This window comes from Equus quagga, chromosome 2 (genome assembly GCF_021613505.1).
Source record: "Equus quagga isolate Etosha38 chromosome 2, UCLA_HA_Equagga_1.0, whole genome shotgun sequence".
In the NCBI taxonomy this organism is placed as follows: domain Eukaryota; kingdom Metazoa; phylum Chordata; class Mammalia; order Perissodactyla; family Equidae; genus Equus; species Equus quagga.
The window spans coordinates 90,843,093-90,865,251 of NC_060268.1; the positions used below are offsets into that span (position 1 = coordinate 90,843,093).

The 22,159-nt window shown below is 47.7% G+C and overlaps 1 protein-coding gene across 6 annotated transcripts in view; it reads right to left on the reverse strand.

Moving 5' to 3' along the window:
• Window positions 1-22,159, reverse strand: part of NTRK3 (neurotrophic receptor tyrosine kinase 3) — a 382,792-nt gene that overhangs the window by 162,666 nt on the left and 197,967 nt on the right. For all 6 annotated transcript variants that reach the window (XM_046654146.1, XM_046654145.1, XM_046654143.1 and 3 more), the window contains one exon: window positions 8,121-8,309. In XM_046654146.1, coding sequence (XP_046510102.1) covers window positions 8,121-8,309 — 189 coding nt within the window. The remainder of the gene's footprint in view (window positions 1-8,120; window positions 8,310-22,159) is intronic.

The window sequence follows — 22,159 nt, forward strand, 5'->3', positions numbered from 1 at the left end:
CCCATATTTCATCTGCGAGTCCATTATGCTGAGCTAAGAGGCTGGGAATAAACACCCAACGTTACCCTGCGCTAAGCGATGTTTGTTAGTATAGAAGGTGACAGAAATCTCTATCATGCCGATGCACTATTAATACTGCATTATGCACACAGGCTCTGTGCTCCCCACTGCAGCTGGGAAATTGGCCTTGGCAGCTCCTCTTCCAGAAAAGGTAAGCTCCATGGCCTACTGGCCCAGGAGAGAAGGGGGAAGACAAGTCACACACTTCTGATGAAGGAACCACTGGTCCCGGCTAAAGGGACGCAGTCCCCAGACCTTGTAGTTCCAGCTTTGGTTATCTTTGTGGAAGTCCTTGCTCTGTAGGTTGGTATGCTAAGGGGATGCATCAAGCAATTGCCCTGGGGAAAAGGGAGTGAGGTCAGGACCTCCAAACAACTGCAATGTAGCCAAAGAGGCACAAGGAAGGGTGGTCCTCACCTCTAGCCCAGGGCCCACTGCAGAGTGCCTGGCACTGACCAGACTCAAAGAGTGTTTGTTGACTGACTGAGGGATGAAGGAGAAAAGAGAGTTGGAGGCAACCAACACAGATGGGGTATTGGTTGCCTAGTGAGAGCGAGGGGCTATGAAGAAGACCCCAGGACAGAGGGCCAGGTCATCTGGGGTGGATGAGTGACAGATCAAGGGAAGCAGCATGAAGAGGTTGCCAGCCAGGAGGGGCTGGAGGTTGAATGCACACTTGTGGTTCAAAGTGCAGAGACTCACGTGGAAAAGGCAATCAGTGTGCGAGGCCTGAAAGGCCAGAGCCAGCTCGAAAATGATACCTGGGGAAAGAGGAGGCAGTAGCAAGGCTTCAGGGAAACCAAAAAAGAGAAGGCTTCAGATGCCAGAAGAGATGAGGGCCAGTGGCGGGTCGGGGTTGGCACCATGGAGAATCACTGTAGGTTCTGAGACGCTGTGAAGACATGAGCACACTGGTGAGTCCATCAAGGGGCCAGTTTTGTAGTGAACGTGGCAGCTGACCTCTGACCAATGACAAGATAGAAGTGAAGGATGCTCGCTCTTAGTCCATGTGAATATCCAAGAATTATACAGTCATCAGTTGCTAGTATAGTTTAGAGCAGAAGAGAAGGTATCTACTTGCACACACATGTGTACACGCACACACACACTCTCCAGAAAGCACACAAAGTAGGCAGTTGTGCATTGACAAATGCCAAGAGATTCTTGGACAGGAGCTGATCGGTGGAGGCCAGTCTAATACGAGACGAAAAGGACCTGTCTGGGTCCAGCCACTTGGGAAGACAGTTTGGCAAGTTCTTACAAAGCTAAACATACTCTTACCATACGATCCAGCAATCACGCATGTAGGTATTTATGCAAATGAGCAGAAAACTTATGTCCATGCAAAATCTGCACACAAATATTTATAGCAGCTTTATTCATAATTGCCCAAACTAGGAAGTAACCAAGATGTCTGCTGTGGGGTTAAGTGGTGTTTTCCTCCAAAATAAAAACATGTTCAAGTTCGAACCCCCAGTACCTTAGAATGTGACCTTATTTAGAAATAGGGTCGGGGCTGGCCCCGTGGCCGAGTGGTTAAGTTCACGCGTTACGCTGCAGGTGGCCCAGTGTTTCATTGGTTCGAATCCTGGGCGCGGACACGGCACTACTCGTCAAACCACGCTGAGGCAGTGTCCCACATGCCACAACTAGAAGGACCCATAACGAATAATATACAACTATGTACCGGGGGGCTTTGGGGAGAAAAAGGAAAAAATAAAATCTTTAAACAAAAAAAAAAGAAATAGGGTCATCGTAGATGTAATTAGTTAAGTCAAGATGAGGTCAGACTGGAGTAAGTTGGGCCGGTGTTCTTATAATACAGCCATGTGCAGACAGACACAGGGAGAACACCATGTGAGGACAGAGGACTGGAGTGACGTGGCTGCAAGCTAAGGGACACCAGCAAGCCACCAGAAGCTAAGGAGAGACAAGGAAGGATTTCCCTACAGATTTGGGAGGGAGCATGGCCCACTGCACCTTGATTTTAGACTTGCAGCCTCTAGAACTGTGAGACGACAAATTTCTGCTGTTTGCAGCCACCCAGTTTGTGGTACTTTGTCTCAGTAGTCCTCAGGAACAAACACAACGTCCTTCAATAGGTGAACAGATAACAAACCATGGTACATCTAAATAATGAAGTATTATTCAGCGACTAAAAAGAAACGAGCAACCAAGCCACAAAAAGAAACAGGAGAACCTAAAATGCATATTGCTAAGTGAAAGAAGCCAATCCAAAAAGGCTACACAGGGTGTGACCCCAGCTATATGACATCTGGGAAAGGCAACGCTATGGAGACTGTAAGAGGATCAGTGGTGGCCTGGGCTGCGGAGGGGATGAACAGGCAACCACGGAGGAGTTTTAGGGCAGTGACACTGTTCTGTGTGACACTGTGATGGGGGATACATGACACGACGATTTTATAAAAACCCATAGAACTGGACGGCACAAAGGTGAGCCCTCCTGTAAAGTGTGGACTTCAGCTAATGATGCTATATCAACATTCGTTCATCAATTGTAACAAACATGCCACACTAATGCAAGACGTTCGTAATAGGGGAAACTGTGGTGGGGAAGCATGAAGGGCTATGTGGGAACTCTCTGTTCTTGCTGCTTAATTTTTCTGTAAACCTAAACCTGCTCTAAAAAATTTTAAAAAATAAATAAATAACCTGACTTAACCCCTGGGCCAAGTAATCCTTTATCTGAAGGCAACCACGGTCCCTTGGGGACTTGATTCCATGGAGAATTCAGAAAGGGGGATAAGTGTCGACAGTCAGACCAAGGCTGACCCAGCCTCATGATGACGGGACCTTCAGCCACAGTTCTCCAGGAATCCCAACGCTGAACAGCCTCTCCACGAAGCTGTCCTTATCCTGGAAGCAGGGAGAAAAGCGAGGTTCCGCAAAACAACAAAACCATCCTCATTCCTCAACAGCCGCCTTCGCTAAGTTCAAGAGGTACAGAGTGAGCACCATGGACCACTGGGATCCTGGGCAATGTGATTGCATAGGGAAAGGATGGAGGCTGGAGTCAGTAAGTCTGGGTTTTAATCTCAGCCTCTCTCTTAACAGTTGTATGATCTGGAACAAATCTCTTAAGCTCGCTGAGCCTTGGTTTCTTTATCTATAGAATGGGTATAGAAGACTCTCCCTTAGAGAGCAGGTGAAAGATTGCATGAGACAAAAACAGTGGGTGGAGAGGAGGCTGTCGGTGCAGATCAAGGACCTTGCCCGCTGTCTGTGACATCTCTAGAGAGCTGGGCCGAGGAGTGAAGACAGACTCACCAGGCATCATCTGACACACAGTTGGTATCTTCTCTGACCCTAGTTCCATATTGTTTTCTACAGAAAATGAAGAATTATGACACATAAGAGCTACATCTTGGAACGAACTCAAAGTCAGGTTTGGGAAATAGAACACATATTAGAGAAGTGACAGGACGACCTAAGATTTGACTCAGTCCTTCAAGACCAGGGCATGGCATTACTCTAAGCCATGGGTTCCCAGGAGGGAAAGGTCACTTCGTGATCCGTGAGCCTACCAAGAGGTTGGAAATGAGCCAGTGTTGAATGATGAACAGGGTGTAAAAAGGAAGGAAAAGGTGTGGGGTGAGGTGGGGGCCAGAGGGAGACGGGCATTTCAAGCAGGAATTACACTAAGGTAGCAGGCGGACTGTGGGATTGGAGATCTGGAAAGAAGTGACTAGGGATGAAGGCTGGTGAGTCATCAGCAGAAAGGTGAAAGGTGAGAACACAGGGCTCCATGAACGGTCCCAAGGGGGCAGATGGTGCCTCCTGCATCTTGGAGACCAGCTCTGGTGGGCAGTAAGCCCCTGAGAGCAGAGACTATGCGTTTCTTCTTCCCCACTGTTTCCAGAGCCCGAAAGAAGGCCAGACACAAACCCTCAATAAATATTTATTGGATAGATGAAAGGGAGAAAAATCAGCACTGTGTGAGTGACTCGGATGCTAACGAAGAAGAGAGACTCAAAGGAACATGGTCAAGTTTTGCAAAGAGATGAAGGATGGAGAACTTGGGGGTTCCAGGGGAAATGGGAAGAGAAATGGAGCTGCAGGACGGGAACTTAAAGAGGGCTACTGGTGAGCAGAAGAAGCAAACAGCAGTATCCGGAGCGGGAGGTGAGGAAACGATGGGCTGACAGGATGGGGAGAGCTCTGTGAGCAGGCCCATGGGGAGCAGGAGAGATCAGGATGGAGAGATGGGGAGGGCTGACTCTTGGAAGGGAGGCACCATTTTCTCTGAGATAGAGACAAGCTGTGAATCAAGGCAGACGACCTGAGCTGGAGTCAGAGGGAGAGAAGGAGGAGACAGATTAGCTCCTCCAGATGACCTCGGCTTTCTCCACCAAGGGGCAAAGTTGTCTTCGGAGAATAGAGCCCTCCAACTGTCCTAAGGGAAAGAGCCACAGTGGGACTCCTGAGACAGCAGCTGGCAGTCCAGCCCAGAACACGCACGACTACTGCAGCCGAGCCGTCACAAGGGTGACGAAGGTAACAGGGGCCCAACGTCGCTACAAATACCTCACCACTTCTCCCAGTGAGCCATCTAGACTGGCCCTTTGGTGTGTCATTCTGTAGGATCCAGCCACAAGGAGGGCTGCATCCATTTCCTGATGCTTTTGAGAACAGGGGGCTTTAAATAAAGAAGGAAGTGGCCTTTATTAGGCTTCGGATTCCACAGACATTACTGGGTAGGAGCATCTTTATTTGGCACTTTCAGAATCCCTGGAAAGGCTGCATAAATTCAGAACAAAGACAATGCCAATTGCAGAGCACTCGTTGGGAGTGTAAGAAGGAGAACATGAGCATCTGATAAGGAACTATACCAGGTGATCTGTAAATACCCTTGCAGCCCTGACATGCTATGAAAAATGCTGTGGACCAGATTGAAGACAGATAGAAAGCGAGAAGCGAGGAGAGGAGCAGCATCTTAATTGCTCCAGTCAGAAAAGTCCGCCATTTATGAGACACACATGCGTGAAGGAAGAAAAGCTCTTTTGTGCTAAATCCATCACTAGCGGGACTTGGGGAAACGATGGGTGAAGTCAGGTAGCACTAGGGCCCTGCAATTTCTTCCCACATCACACGTTTTTAAATGGGACAAGGAAGGGAATCAGACAGGAGCACCCCTGGGGGATCCACAATATGAGCATTTCTGCTCCCTTAATCCTTGTTCTTGCCACCCCCCAAAGGAGTGACCCCGGCCATGTCTGCAGCATCATAAATGCTCTCTGCTTATTTATCTGCCAAGGCGCACATGGTTTTAATTATTTATGATGGTGTCTCCTCGCACACAGGGATGTGTCTTGGAGTCACTTCCCTCGACTGATGGAGCCTTTGTAATCAGAGACCTGCGGCCTCAGCCTGTAAATCTCGGCGAGGAGCTCCCTTTCACTGTCCGTGTGAGTCAGCCATGGATTCGCAGAGGGAAGATTAGCCAAATCCAGTTACAAGACTCCTGCACATGGCTTGTCATTGCCACACACGTTCTCTGAAAACAATTAAGAGCCATCTTCTGTCCACTGATAGGACAAAACAGACCGCTCCCCTGAAAAGGACACTTTCCCTAATGTCAGAGGGTTCTGACCATCTGCAATCATCTCATGATTTTCTTCCCATAAGGTTTGGCTTGTTCCCTATTCCTTCAAGTCTTGGTCAATAAACGTGCTTCCCCTCCATCTCCACTGACCCCTTCTTGTTCACACAGAACTACTGTCTGGATCCTTGGAAATGCCCCTATGTGGTTTTCCTAGATTCACCCCACGTGGCAATTGTGCTAACAGCCTGGTGTCAGGAGCTCACCAGCACAGGTACAACCCGGAGATCACACTGTACCAGGAGCTGAGTATCCTCACTGTTCGTGGATTCCATATTTACGAATTCGCCTACTCAATAAAATTTATGTGGGACCCACTACCAAGACTCAAGGCTCTCTCCTGGTCATTCACCAACATATGAGGAGCAGTGAACAATTTGTCACCTGACACACACCTTCCCAGCTGAGGTTGAACAAGGCCATGCTCTGCCTTCGGGTTTCAGCTCTCGCACTGCAAACAAGTGTCTTTTTTATGGTCTATTTGATGCCCCACTTTTTCTTGCATGTATGTGCTTTTTGTTGGTGATTTCACTGTGTGAAGTGGCCCCGAAGCATAGGGCAAAAGGGCTGTCAAGTGGTCCTAAGAACAAGAAGGCTGCGGTGGCCTCCTGGAGAAAGCAGGTATGTTAGATCAGACACGTGTTAAATAAGCTTTGTTCAGGCGTAGGTCATAGTGCTGTTGGCCCTGAGGGCAACGCTAACAAACCAGCAATACATATCAAATAAAGTGTTTTCAAACAGAAACACAAGTAAAACAAGGTTATGGATTATCACTTGATAAAACTGTTGTGACCAGACCCACACAGGAACCTAACCCTCTCTTTCCCTTAGGAACAGTGGTTTAGTGTTTGCTCACTCAGTGCTCACAGTGCCTTTACAGAGCACAACTACCGTGAACAATGACAACCAACTGTATATTCAACACAGCAATGCCCAAGCCTGTGTTCCAATCCAATGTCACTCTAGAGAACGCAGCAGGGTCAACTCTAGACAGAGCTTGGACCCATGCTACCACCACAGAAGGCCCTTCCTCCCAGCCACACCCAGCTCTGTCCAGATAAACCTGATCTGAGGCAGAACCACTCTTTGCACTATGTTCTCCACTCTTTATCTGAAACTCAGATATCTTTCTTCCCTTGCCCAGCCATGGTCCAGAACCCAGGTATCCTTCCTCTAACTGATACTGACAGGGAGTGTGTCTGATAAACACTGAGACAGATTCTGGAGGACACCCAAGGTTGGGAGGCAAATGATGACCTTACTCTGACTCAAGCCCAGTCCTTCCCACCATGGCAATCCTCTCGCTAAAAGTCAGACCCAGAAAAACAGAAGCAGAGGTCGATGGGGTAGCCAATGCCCAGTCTGCTATAAGATGAACCAGTGGGAGCAGCAAGAGTTCTGTGAGCTACAAAGAGGTGGCCTGAGTACAGAGACCTCAGGCAGGGGGAGAGCAGGATCAGAGGCATTGCTCTGAGTCTGACCTCGGGACCAGCTGAGGGAAGAAGAGAATGGATGGCAGAAGCCCAGAGACAGGCAAGGGAACTCAGCGTCCTAGTACCTCAGTGTTCCTGTCTGTAAGACGAGGCCGTCACCGAGGCCATCCCTGAGTCCCTTTCAGCTCTAAGGCAGTCTCAGGGGCCTCTTTTCTCTCCAGAAGTAGGTGACTGTTTCCTGGGGAGGAGCAGTGGGAGGGAAAGAGATGTGCATTGGGGCTGCTGGGGCCTGGAATGAACCTGGGGACACAGCAAGGGGACAGCTGCTGGACGGAGGACCAAGCTGCAGAGGCTCCGGGAGCTGGGAGAGGCCATAGCAGAGCTCAGCAGAAATACAAAGAGGAGGCCTGAACCCACAGGATGTGAGAGACAAGGAGGAGAGGTGCCCTGAGCCCTCTGATCAGAATGAGGCATCTGCAGTGGGGAGGCGGGGTCCTAGCGCTGGGCCATGATTGATTCTCAGAGAGAGCACACTTCGGGGCACTGGAGGGGCAGCTGGAGAGATGTTTCCATTCAAACGGTACTCACCGCCCTTCATTCCCTTCCCCCCTCGTGGAGGCTTGGGTGAAGGGTCTGAAGACCTCAGGGGCTGTTGTCTGAACAGAGTCAGGTTACATTTCCTGAATACACAGGCCAGGTCTACAGAGAAGACCAGCCTTGTCTGTGCCCCCATCTTACTGGGAGCACCTCGCCACGTGGGGCTGGGCCTTCTGCCTCCAGGCTGCTCCCCACCCCGAGCCCCCTCTGCCCAGGACACTCTGCCCCAGTGGAGTCCCCTTGCCCAGGCTATTCTTCAAGTTTTGAGACAAACAGGGAAGGTCTCTTAGAGAGTGGGAGGTTAGCAGGTGGTAAGTCACCTCAGAAGGTTCCAGAACCCCAGCTATGTGGTATGTCGCCACGCCACCCTCCCCTCCCCAGAAGGGACAACGTTCTACTCTGGTACTCACACGTGTCTGGCTTGTGGCAGTTGTGTCCCTGACGGAAGTACTGGGGGTTCTCAATGACCGGGATGCGGGTCATACCGATGACCACTGTGTCCGGCCCAGCATCCAGTGACGAGGGTGTGGTGATGCCATGGTTGATGTGGTGCAGTGGGCTGGCTGAGTCCTCCTCACCACTGATGACAGCCACGGGACCTGCACACACCAGGAGAGACACAGGACCCCAGTGAAGTCACAGCCAGCCAGCGCCCAGCCCTGCCCACAGACCCATTCACTGTTTTGGCCACCACATTTTCCTTTAAGAGTAGAATCCCCAGGAAGAGAATTCCCTGAATGCTCTGGATCCTGAATTCAAAGAACCACCCTTAATTCTCTTTCTTGAGAGAGAAAAATCCACCCATAACGCCATGGAAACAGCTGCAAAATGAAAGCATGAATCAAAATGACTATGACATGAATTATTTTCACTTCCCCCAAATCCAAATTAGTTCAAAATAATGCAAATTTTAAACGTGTCTTTGCTTATGTAGCAACAACGGGATGAAAAAAATGACTTAGCAGTAGTCTGCACCCTGTCCCTCCTCCCTTCAGGAGCTTTAAAAAACTACTGATGCCAGGTCCCACCCCCAAAGATTTGGATCCACTCGGGCTGAGGATGCAAGGTGGGCATCAGGATTTAAAGAACTCACATGTGAGTCCCATGTACAGCCAGGACCTAGAACCTCTAGTTAGGGCCTTGCAGGCTCCAGAGCCTTTTCAGAGCAGCTATCAGATTCCCATAGGAATGTGATAGAGCGCTCACTGGACTCTGTTAGCAAGAGGGAAGACGGAGGGAAGCCCAGCGTGGGCCTGGACCTAACCTGAGCCAGGTTTTACAAGTGACAGTCATTAGGCTGCATCACTATTAGCCTACACACAGCTGGACGAGCTGTCCTGCTCTTGAAAGATCCATATTGCCCCAATGGCTTCAAAGAATACCATTTGCATCTTCCCCAACCCAACTGCACCATTTTCTAAGCCAAAGAAGTAACCCCGTAAATAGGGTTATTTACAAACACCAGTTGACAGCGATAATTATTGCTGCAGTCTTGGTAGAGCAATGGTTCTGTTTGGTGGTGCGATTCCCCCATACGTACAAATAAAACTCCTGTAAAGTGAATTCACTGTGACTGTTTGTGGCTTCATACAACTGGCATTTTAAATGGCTGCTTTGCAAGACACCCGGTCCCAAGACAAAGTGCCCGCTGTGATTTGGTTTTGCGGCTTGAACAATATCTCCACTGCAGAAATCCATTACATCTTACTGAAGTTTATGGGGAGAATATTTCCCATCAAACAGCAAGGTGAATCGCCAATGAGGCAGAACTAAATGGAAGACTAGTAAATGCAAACTGAGGACGCTGAATTCTACTCCATCAGCACCGACAGGCTTCTTCCAACCTATGACAATCGTCTGTGTTCGGAGACCACGTAGAAAAATAGCAATAAGGGGTTGCCCAAATACTCACAATAATCACTTGCAAGTTCTTGAAAACAACTTGTAAACTTTTTGAAAAACCCCATAGTGATTTTCCGTTAAACACAGAAAGCTGAGCACTGGTCTTTACCCTCCTTCTCTCCCCAAACGCCACTAAAATACAAAGAAATTAAAGAAATATTTATGCATAAAGAGAAGTAAGGGGAAACAAGAGGAAATAAGATATTTCAACAGTTTTGGAAGATGAAAAAGCAAAGGAGGATGCTCGTCTATAGAGAGAGGAAGCTACGGAAGAAAGGAGCGCTGGGGCTGCACGTGGAATATTTACAGGAAGTCAGTTCTGCTGGGGATGCCCAGTACTTGAATGGACAGGGTACTTCGGAAGGCTGGGGTGAGGCTCAGGTCCAGAACAAGGTACCCAGGCCATCACCTTGCCCCCATCCCTCCAGACTCTAGTGGTTCATTCGCAGAGAAATTGAACCCAAAAGGCTCAGGGGAGGACCAAGGCGAAGCATGAAGCTGAGCCTGTTCTTCCTGCTCCTAGAACACAGAAACCAGGAATAACCTTGTCTACCCACCCACCCCATTCCCAGTCTCGCCTCACACCACCTCCCTGCAGGAGATCAGACAGAGCTTCTCTGGAGAAACTGAATGACTCAGAGAAGCCTTCTAGATATTGACCTTGTGGGTCTCCCAGAGAAGTCAAGATTCTTGTGTGATCACGCCATGGCGAAGCCTAATAGTTGGCAAGCCCTCCCTGTATACATGAACCGCTTTCTAGAACTCAATTCCTACATATGAAGAAGCAGTCCAGGATCACCAGACACTTCAGCAAAGCTTCAGCATGAAAGATAGGGTGCAAGACACACAGACAATCAGGGACTTGATGGACACAGAGGCAATGCAGAGAGCAGCCGACTTTTTTTTGAATCACTAATATCCTCAGAGAGATAAATGAAGACATTGCGTCCATAAAACAAGATGATACTTAAAATGTGAACAATTAGAAGGTAAGAAAGAGTCCTTGGGAACTATGATCATCAAAATGTGAAAGTCAAAGAAGAGTGGAAGATCAAGTCAAGGAAATTTTCAGAAAGGCAAACAAAAAGGAAAGAGGTGGTAAATAGGAAAGTAAAGGTAAGAAAATTAAAGACTTGATCCAGAGAGCCAATATCTGATTAAAAGATGGAGGGTCGGGAGAGAGAGAGAGAAAAGGAGGGAGAACAGAAAGGATGGGAGAATTAAAAAAATTATGAGAAAATTTCCCCAAATTGTCCACCTAGTTTCCAGCACGTTAACCCATGCACGTGTGCATACACACACACACGCAAATCAAGGCACAAAATTATGAAAGGCCAGAGCCCAGAGAATAAAGAGAAGATGCTAAGAACTTCCAGGAGGGAGGGATAGGTCACATTTCAAAAAGAAGAGGAATCAGAAAGACAGCAGAATTCTCCATAACAACCTATTCCTGTTACTCTACTGAGAAATTCCTTCCAAATTTTGACGGATAAATTTTCAGCCTAGAATTCTACACTCAAAAATTTATTCATCCACTGTAAGGCAAAAGAGAGGTGTTTGCAGACGTGTAAAATTTTAGCTCATTCTTTCTTAGGAGGTGGCAGGAGGTGAGGCTTCAGTAAGACAAAGGGGCTGATGAGGAAAGAGGGAGTGGGAGATTCGGTTCCAAAAAGACCAAACAACAGAGGGCCCCCCACACCTCACCCCCTTCTGTTCTCAGCATTATGGGATGTGGGTTGTCATAGCCACATGGAGGAAGGACAGGAATCAGGACCAGTTTGGAGAAGACACAACATTGGGACATTTGAATCTGCTCTCGTCAAGTCAATGGACAACGAGTGGTCAACAAAATGTTCCAACAGGCTGTGATCTAAAACGATCTCTAATTTCCTGACGTTGTTCTAGGATTTGGAGGGCCGGGGAAAGAGCCATGGGGAAAAGAGATGTCCTGCTATAGGCTCCCAAGCCATTAGGAAGGGACAGGGTGGCCCAGGAAGACATCCCAGAAATAAAAGAATAAAGCAGACTTCAGAGCCCTGGAGGACCCAATACTTAAAATGTGGGCAGAGGAAGGGGAGCAGGAAAAGGAGAATGAGAAGAAACAGCCAGGAAAGTAGAAGAAAATCAGAAAAGGCTGTCATCTTAGAAGTTAAAGAAGGAGATTTTCTAGAAGTTCAAGAGTATCATAGACTGAGGCCAAGAAGGATGAAAAATAAGTTTAATGAGAGCAGTTTCTATAGAATGGCAGAGGAAAAGATCTAATCATACTGAGTTCAGGAATTAGCTGGAGAAACCACCATCATCATCATAATTTTTATTATTGAGTGTCTCCTATGTACCAGGCTCGGTAAATGTAACTTCTTGAACTTTATAATGCCCTTTATAATGCCCCTGTGAGGTCAGCATCACTACTTTCCCCATTTTACAGTTGGGGCACTGAAGCAAAGAGCAGTACCTGCCCAAGGACCACACCCAGCAAGGAAGTGATGACACTGGAACTCAAACCGACAGTGTGGCCCCGGTGCCCGTGCTCACAACGGTTAGGCAGCACTGCCTCCATGAAAGTGCAGACTGGCAGGGACTGGAGGTGGGGGGAGTACTTGTTCTAAGGGACACTTGATCAATTCTGGTACATTATCCTCCTCCTGAGCAGCTGCCTTCCATGCCAGGTCCCTGAGACCCTTTTTTAAAGATGTTCCTCTTGACCCTTGAGAATGGGAACAAGAGTGAGTCACCTCATTAGACTCACCCAGATAGACTACGGATAATTCATTGTCTCCTCCTCTTCCCAGAGCTGCTGAATGCTCTTATTTAACGACATCCACCTCAGAAAGAGCATTGCACCGTCAGACCGCTGTCCAGTCCCTGAGGCCCTCTTAGTCACCTCCGCTCTTCCATAAACCACACTCCTTGAAATAAAAGCCAAGACAGAGTACACAGCCCCGTCACTTCAAAGGAGGCCAGAGAAGACTCCTGCTGCTTGCTCCCTCCTGCCTGTGCAGGAGCCCAACAGTGCTCCCCAACAGGGCTCAGCTGGTGCTGAGCAAACCAAGGCCTCCTTGGACAGGGCCGTTCCACCTATGGTGAGCTATTTAGCATCCTTGGACGTGAGCATTAAAAGACAGTCTCAGCTTCATCAGTTGTAACAAAGGTACCACTCTGTGGGGGATGTTGATGATGGGGGAGACTGCATGTGTGGGGGAGGCGGTGTATGGTAACATTGTACCTTCCTCTCAATTTTGCTGTGAACCTAAAACTTCTCAAAAAAAAATAAAGTTCAGTAAAAAATTTTAAAATAAATATTTTTAAAAAGCCAGGCTCCCCACCCAATACACAACACATTTCCCAACACCCCTTAGGGCGACAGAACTTCCCCAGGTTGAAAACAGCTGATACAGATACCAGCATTCACTCTAGGAACCAATTTCCCTTTCCAGCTCTGGCCGGCTCTCATGTCACTTGCCTCAGGGGAAAACCCACAGACCTGTGGCCCCTCTGATGAGGAAGAATTCTTCTCACCTTAATAACCACAGAGAAGAATTTATTAAGATGAGAGAAAGGGACGAGTGATGGGGGAAAATCTCATTTGTCTGGGGAGCTCCTCTGTTTTGTGAGGCCCAGCGCAGGTCAGGAGAAGGCTCAAGCTTGCTGTCTTCTGAGCTCTCAACACACGCACACACAGACTGTCTAGCACTCGTGATGGGCCTCTCTGTTGCCACTAATCCAGTCCTAATTACACAATTATTTTATTATGCAGTCCTAATAAACAAAAGAAAGAGAGTCAGGCTTACGGCCTTTCTGGTAAGTTCCAGCTCTTGAGAGAGTCCCGGGAGGGAATACACTCATGTCACATAATTCTTTTCCCAAATGAGTGTTTTTTTTTCCTTCAGACCTGTGGTGGGTTTTGTTCATCCAGCCACACCACAATAGAACTGTTGGATAATTAAAGTTCGAAGGTCCCCACAGGTGTCTTGCCCAGCAGGATGGTCCAAACTGTCTTTCCAGAATCTTTCTCTTTCCCTCTCTGCTCCTTCTTTGGGAAAAAATAAGGGGGCAGTGGCAGGAATGGCTTAGAGTTTCATAAGTGGCTGATTCCAATGTGGGAGTTGGTTTCCCCCAGAAAGCAAAGGTCTCTGATGAGAACACAAGATTGAATTTCACTGCCATAGAGTCAGCTCTGACCAAGATGGATGGAGGTTGTGATGTGGATTAAGGCTGCCCCAGGTAGAGAAGCCAAGGGTGACTTTGCCTACATGCCGATCTATATGACGTGGTGGATTTTTATGGTATGCATTAGGGCTGCCCCAGGGAGAGAAGCCCAGGGCATCCTCACCTACATGCCGATCTATATGACCAGATTCGTATCTAAAGTTATACGACTGCACAATAACCAGACCCCATCTGCACTGAAATCATTTAATGACTTTTTACATCACCTTTTCTTTTTCTAGTAAAAATAAGTCACGTACCCGTGCCTTATAAATTTAGCCCTAACCCTCAACTCAGGGCAGCAGCTCTTCACTGCCCATGGGTCCTGTCCCCATGCCTGCAGCTCTTCACTGCCCATAGGTCCTGTCCCCATGCAGCAGCTCTTTACTGCCCATGGGTCCTGTCCCAATGCTATTCCATACTGTTCTCTAAATACAAGAGCACTACTGCCAGACCTTGAGAGTCCAAGAAATCTTTCTTTCGACTCTTTGGCTCGCCGTCCCCGCATCAGTTCCATCACAAGGGAAGTTGGGGGGGGGTGGTGCAGAAGAGCAGGGGGAATGGTGCAGTGCACAAAATGAAGGAGGGAATGCAGCAGCCTCCTGGTATTGCATCAACACAGAAACACACTGCGTCTTTCAGACTAGGGCAGGACTTCCTGAAATCACTTCACCAATGTCCTACCCTTGTCATTAAGTCCCTTTCTGCTCCACCAACTTCCTAACTTACAAAGCATTAACAACTCTCAGAAATCTGGCCCCAAGAAAATCCAGTAACTGATTCAACATGATTGCATTTGCCCCGCCAATTTGTAGAAGTGGTTCTCCAATTTCCATAGGAATGACTCAGAGTCCCAAGGATGTGGTTATAACAAATGGAAAAGGGGAGGGAAAATAAACTAACATTTATTAAACACCTGCTGTATGCCAGGTATATTGCTGGGCATTTTGTTCTCTTCTCATTTGATCCTCAAAATATACTGTTATTCCCATTTGATCAACGAGAAAAGTGATCATCAAATAAATTCAGTTTTCCAAAAATCACTTCGCCAGGAAGTGATGGAGCCTGAATTTGAACCTATGTTTGTTCATCTCTAAAGTTCTTACTCATCCCAGCAAACTACCCATTTTCTCAATAGCATGGCCGACATCAAGTAAATTTTACAAACAGAACTCGGGGTGAATTCATGAGGCCATAAAAAGAAGCTGAGACATCTGAATCAAGGCATCTAGGCATAGATCACCAAATATTTTCAAGGCTGAACCAACCCATATAAGTTAACTTTGGGCAGTCAAGGCCAACATTTATGGCTAAACTGTAAAATCCTGGAGCCAGAATCCATCCATTTCTACATTCCTTCATTTCTCCTTGTACTTCCTTCCAAGGCGAGGGCAATCTCATCTCCCAATGCAGAAAACCCTCTTAGCTTAACTGTGATCATTATGACTGCTGTTCCCAAGTATTTTCAGGCCCTGGGAGTCCTGCAGTTTTCAGCACCCATTGAAGCTGGGTAGTGCCTCATCACCTCCTTTGGCTAATGAAAAGTGAGCAGAAGTGATATATATCACTTCCACATGGAAGCTGTAAGATCCAGTGTGTGAACCACCACGTTCTCTTTTTCCTGCCTTGGCAACTGTGGAAGCGTGAGGCAGAGCCCTAGGCAACCTCAGTCCCTGAGTGAGGCTGACATAAAGCCAAGGGCACCGGGTGCACATGCAGCCTAAGTGAGGAATACAGCTTTGTGGTGTCAAGTCACTGAGATTGGCGGGGGTACTGTTTGTCATCACAGGATAACCTAGCTCATGCTGACTAATACAGGAATGAAGCCCTCTCATAATTAACAATGTTACTTTAATCCTTTCCTTCAGGCGCTGTGCATGCGTCACACCATCTTCAACAAATGGCTACAAAAGTGCCTTATGCAAAGGCTGTGCATATCATCCTCAATGATGTAATTCATCTTAAAACGCCTCCTCCCAACTCTCCCCAAATTGAGCTCTACTCTAATCTAATCCAATCTAGTTCCACAGAGAGCCAGACCATGACCTCTATTGCTGAAAAAGACTCTCCCCTCCCCAGCCCGCCCCAGATCTGACTTGGGAAGTAAGGGAAAACAAACCTGGATGGGTCTCATGCTTTTTTAATGTGTCAGAATGAAGCAAACAAGCCAACCTTTGGATTAAGAAAATGATTTTTTAAAAACCTCAACCTTTCCCTACTGATAAAAATCAAACATCAACGAGTCCCCGGTGGGCGAGAGCTTCGCATCAACAAATGTGGGAGCAGGAATTCATAAAACAGAAGAAGTGAAAGCACAACAAACACAATTAAAAATCCAGCCGCGCTCAGAGAGGGACTTTCCATTTACTGTCTCATAAAAAGAGCCTCGTCCTCAGAGGCAAACAAAAGAAAATCAGTTTCTTAATTTTTATTGGCAGATGTGGGACAGAGGCCAAGTGAACCTGGGCTGTGCCCAAGAGCGTATCTGGGGACAAGTCACCAGCTCTGTTCCTGGACCAGCTCCTCTGGTCCCTCCCATCTCTGCCTCCTCCAACTTCCAGACAGACTTTGCCACTGTGATTTCTGAGGCACGCCGGGTCCCGCAGGCTGCCCAACAAGGCATGCCCTCCTCACTCCTCTGCCCCTCTCCCTGAATCATTTCCCAAAAGAGAAGCTTTTTCTCTGGCTTCAAATCCCTCCCAGCCTCTTACAGGAACCAAAGGCGCTGTGCATGCTGCATAGACTTCATAGCTGGGAGGTATCGCTTGGTGATTGAAAATGATGCTGCTGATCAACCAGCCTGACAACACACATTTAAGGAAAGAGGAGGCAGGATGGCGCTCTGAACACTTGGCTTCCCTTATCTCAGTTAATCATCACAATAACCCTGGGGGTAGATCCTGTTATCCCAGTAATGCAGGCGAGAAAATTGAAGCTCAAGCTTTCATAATTTGCTCAAGGTCACACAGTTAATAAGTGGTAGACAGACTCATGTCTGTCTGACTTCAAAGTTTGGGCTCATTTCACTGCACCATGCTGCCTAAGCCTCCAGCATTGTTTTTCTGACATTGAAACGAGTTAGAGTGGGTCAATGGTGGTCTCCTCCCCACCCCTATCTTTAGTCCCACGAGACTCATTTGTAAGAGAACTGGCTTCATTCAGGAGTGGAGCTCATGACATTTCCAGCGAACTTTAGACCCACAGTCTGTGCACCAGGTTGTAGCTGGAAGGGGCAACTCTTATGAAGGAGTTCATGGGCAGAAGAATGGCAGGCAGCAAGGGGCCTGAGAATGGAAAAAATATGGAGCTAGAGGGGAGGCAAATGGCATCAGCTTCTCCAAAGACACTTTATAGAGACAGCATTTTAGAACATTCCAGGCATAAACAGGAAGCAAGTAATTACCTTCCGATTGCATATATAAGACAACTGGAGTACAAAATGCTGGTGTTTTTGTCCAAGGTCCCCTAAAAAAATTATAGTTAAGTCTCGACATTTTGAAATTCAGCTTTAGCCATTGAACTGTCACTAGTCAGTGTTACCGCCAAATAGAGGCATTTATCTCCTCTAAAGAATGATCCATAGCTTTTCCCCCAACCTCTTGGGGACTTTGGCAAATGGAAGGAAACACCACATGCAGTGCAGCACGCTGTGCTAGGTGCTGCCATGTTGAATCAGTGATGTCCCCACGCCCTTCAGCCACTCACTCATGTCACTTTTCTCACTAACAGAATTATATTGCATAATTTCCATACTTTAATTTCAACACTATGACCAAGAGAATGAGAGCCCAAAGTCCTGCGGGCTAAGCCCAATGCCTCTGTTATGACCTAGTTCACGAGTGGGAAACTCAATATCTAGAAACTCACTGGTTGACCTGTAGGTGGTTCCAATGTGAGGTTCTTTAAATTAAAGTGAGTCATGACTAGTGAGAAGAAATAGACACAACTGATACACAGTAGAAGAAAATTCTTTTCAGGAGAAACTTGGAGCCTTATAGGCACTGGTTTATAGGAGGGTTCCCAATTAGAAAAGATTCCCACAGTTGCCTGGGGCTCACACACTGCTTTCCAGGCAACAGCTTATCCAAGGTATGTCTGGAGGAAACCCTTTTCATGGTCTTTCCAAGGACATGTGTGCCATGGCATGTTACCACCTGCAGAAAACGCAGCTTCTTTCTCCAGAGTGACCGCCTTAAATACTCAAACAAAACACGACAATAATAGTTACTGCCTACGGAGCACTTGCTGACTGCCAGGCATTGTCTGGCTTTGTGTACATATGACCTCATTCAATACTCACAGTAGCTCAGTGAAGTGGGTCCTGTAACTAGAGCCAGAGTAGTTAAGTGGTCTGCCCAAGGTCACACAGCTAGTGACAGCACTGTGATGCTAGCTGGAGCTGTAGGACTTTAGAATCTGTATTCTTAATCACGGCCCTGCCTGCCTTATGGTACAGAATCACATGGCCTCAAATCAGTGAGGTCTAGAAGGAAAACCCTTCTGAACTACAACACCCCTAAACCTCACATGCTGAACTGAGGCCTGAATTTATAGTTAGAGAGAAACCATGAAAGTCCAGTGGCTTCTTCCAGGCCCTTCTGAGGTTGTAAACTCATTCCCAAACCCTGAGAGGCCCGAGTGTTCACACCCAGCTCTCCTTGGCATGGGCACAGAGCCCCACCTTATGTCAGACAAAAAGATATTTTTCCCTTTATTAGAAAATGCTCACTGGGAAGGTATGAGGCCTTGTAGGAGCTCCAAGTAGGTATGGTAATGAGAGTCACAGACCACAGAGCCTTTAGAACAGAGGAATCCATGTGGATGTTAACTAGACTCACTGTGGTGATCATTTCACGATGTATACAAACACCGAACCATTGTCTTGTACACCCAAAACTAATATAATGTTCTATGTCAATTATACCTCAATTTAAAAAAAAGAATGGTGGATCCCATGATTTGTTGCATTATAATCCATACTCTAGCAGCAGTGGAAACCCCTCAGATCAGTATGACACATTATTGCTCACAAGGCACTGTCCTATCTATGAAGTCACTTAATCACTCACTGAGATAGTCAAGATGGGGACCACATTCCCCATTTCACAGATGAGGAAACTGAGGCTCAGAGTTGTCAACGTGATCTACCACACAGTCAGGGGAAAGCTGTGACTCGATCCTGGCTCTCTTCTCTTGGCTCTTCTGACTCCTGACCCAGTGTTCTTTGGAGCTCATATCAAACTTACTTCTGGAAAAACATAGGATAGCCATGGATCTCAATTCTCCACTGGGAGTGAGATCCAAAATGGCATTTCCGGGAGCTGTGAGGACTCCCCACCGAACGGATCTTTGTGGAAGTTGTTTGGAGAGTTCATCAGTTTGGCTGGGAATCCCTTGCCCAGGATTAGAAACTCGCAAGGAGCACTTATAAACAGCAGGGTGAATGCACATGAAAGAGGCGCATACCACACCCAGATGAAGGAAAGCGTGCCTCGGAAAAGGCAGTGCAAGGCCAGAGTCAGCCCCGTGAGTGTCCAGCAGAACTATCCCACAGGATGCAGATTCTTGTGATTGTCCCTGGAAGAGACAACAGAGCTGTCAAGACAGGCCAGGTGTCTCTGGTCTCCAGACGAGGAACCAGGCTCTCTGTTGGTGCCCAGAGTTCAACAGGCCCTGAGCATACATCTGCTGAGGGTTGTGCATGCCCTGAACCATGAACCCTCTCACTGTGGGACCTCAGGCCCTGCCTTTGCAGAGTCGCCCAACTGTTGCAGGTGCCTCCTGGCCTTTCTGTGGCCTCTTGCCTACTGCTCACCGGACCAGGCCTCGGCACCTGCCCACCTTGGTTGGCACATCCCCTAGGCCCAGCTATCCATCAAGGCACAGTGCTCCCTCCAACAGTGCTGTATATCCAGGTCTCAGGGTCCCATGACAGGAGCCTTCCACCCTGAATCCAAGGCAAGGATATCTCCAGGGACAAGTCACCATGTGGTCCTGTGACATTTTACTTTGGAACTTAGTGATGCCATTAGCCTGTATTATGACTTTCATCAGAAACACTGTGTCCTTAGAAAACTTTGAGGAAGTCACATCAATATTTGACCCCTCCATTTGAACTTGTCCTGTTGTTAGATTGTCCCGGGGTCAACACTGATCCATCTCCTTGCTCACCCCAACTCAAGCTTCTCAGCTGCTCCAGAAGCCTCTAGATCATGTCTCTGAAGGTCAAGGACTCTATCCTGTATATCTCTGTATTTCTTTGAGGCCCTAGCAAAACACCTTCAATACAGCAGGAAATTAGAAAACACGTGTTGTCCAAGCACCACCTCAGACATCAGTAAGCATTGCCTCCCCAAGAGTATGAATTTCCTGGGGCTGCTGTGACAACATACCACAAACTGGGTGGCTGAAGACAACAGAAATTTACTCTCTGATAGATCTGGAGATCAAGGGGTCAACATGGCCATGCTTCCTCCGAGACTGGGTAGAATTCCTCCTTGCCTCTTCCCAGCTTCTGTCGGTGGCTGGCAGTCCTGGGCATTCCTTGGCTTGTAGAAGCATCACGCTTCTGTTATCACATGGCATTCTCCTCTGGTCACACGGCCTACTCCTCTCTGTCTCTGTGTCTTTTCTCCTTTTAAAAGGCCACTAGTCAAATTGGAATAAGGGCCACCCTCCTCCGGTATCACCTCATCATAACGTACATCTTAATTACACCTGCAAAGACTCTATTTAAGGTACCAGGGGTTACAACTTCAACATATCTTTTTGCAGGACACAATTCAGCCCACAGCACCAAGTCTCCCATCTGTCTCACTCTCAGCACAGGGTCTGAATGGCAATCGCAGGCATAAGGGATGAAACAGTGTCATAAGGATGGTGATAAAATTGGAGAAACCTCAGGCTCTGGGGTGAGTTGGAAATGCACTCAACAGGCATTTAACCTTCCAGGGGCTGCCTCCAAGATTTGTAGCACTAAGCCTCTTCCAGAATCCTCAAAAGTGACCTACATTTTAGTTCTTGATTCATGGACACCTTCCAAACCGGTCCTTCCCACCCATGTGCTCACCACATGTGCCAGGCCCCGAGCTAGGTACTAGAAAGAGAGAAGAAGAAGGCACGCCCCGACTCATGAGAGGCCCCCAGGTCTACAGGCAGGACACACAATAAACCCAGAGAGAGGGCACATGTGATGAGGACCACATTACAGGTGCGCCCAGGACAGCCGGAGGCACACGGGAGACGCTGAGCCAGGGCAGGAGAGAGACGAAGGCAGCTGGGAGGGATCCCCAGCCCAGCAAACACCCTGCACTTGACGCCCATCACCCTTCATCCCTGAAAACAGTCCTTGCCCCACACCCCCGGGGGACTCACTTTCCGTCCTGCCCCACAGAGCCTATCTCCGCTGACACGGTGGCCATCACCTCCAAGGTACCTTAAACCTCGGCCACTGCCTCTTCTCCCCACACACCTGGGCAGCAGTTGGGCAAGGGCCACCGCAGCCCCTATTAATCTCTCGGCTCACTCATCCCTTTCACAGATGCGCCATAAAAATGATATAAGCATTTCATTCGAACAGCGCTGCAGCAGGAAGTGGGGAGGGCACAGAGGGTCAATTGATTTCCAGCATGTGACGGCATAAATATAACACCAAAATCAATAGAAATAACACCATATCAGCTCTGTGGTCTCTTCCCTTGTATGGCACGCTTCATACACTGTAGTACCTGCTCCTGTTTCCACACCTGCCCCCTAGCCTGCAGGGCCTCCACTGGCCAGGCCACCCACTCAGAGTGCCCTGCTTTCTAAGGGGCTCCTTTAGTCACACAGGTCAAGGCAATGATGTCACACGCATGCTCCCCACCAGACCCTCATAAACATACCTGAAATCCCGTGTTCGCTCACTCAGATGTGCTCCTGAGCAAGAACACGTATGAACTCATGCACAAAGTAACACCAGTTTACTGCTCATTAAACAGGTGTGTAAGGAGACTTACTGGTCTGCATTTCTTTACAATTTCACCTTTTCTCCATCACCAGACAAAATATTCCCATGGGCAACGCATATAACACACTTATGGGTAATATATCAAAGATATTGAATACTCAAACCAAATACCCCAAAAAAAGGTGGGGAGGTGAATGGGGTGGGAGGAGATTCTAGTAGCAATGAGTTAGTCATGTGTTTTTCTAAAGACAGACACATGGAACACATTGGTATGAAGGAAAACATCCAGAGATCTAACCATTTAATCTGAAAACGTACATTATTCTTCAACTTTGTGACTTCCTGTAGCCACTTTTAAGGCATTATTCTTGTCCTGACTTCCAGATGAGG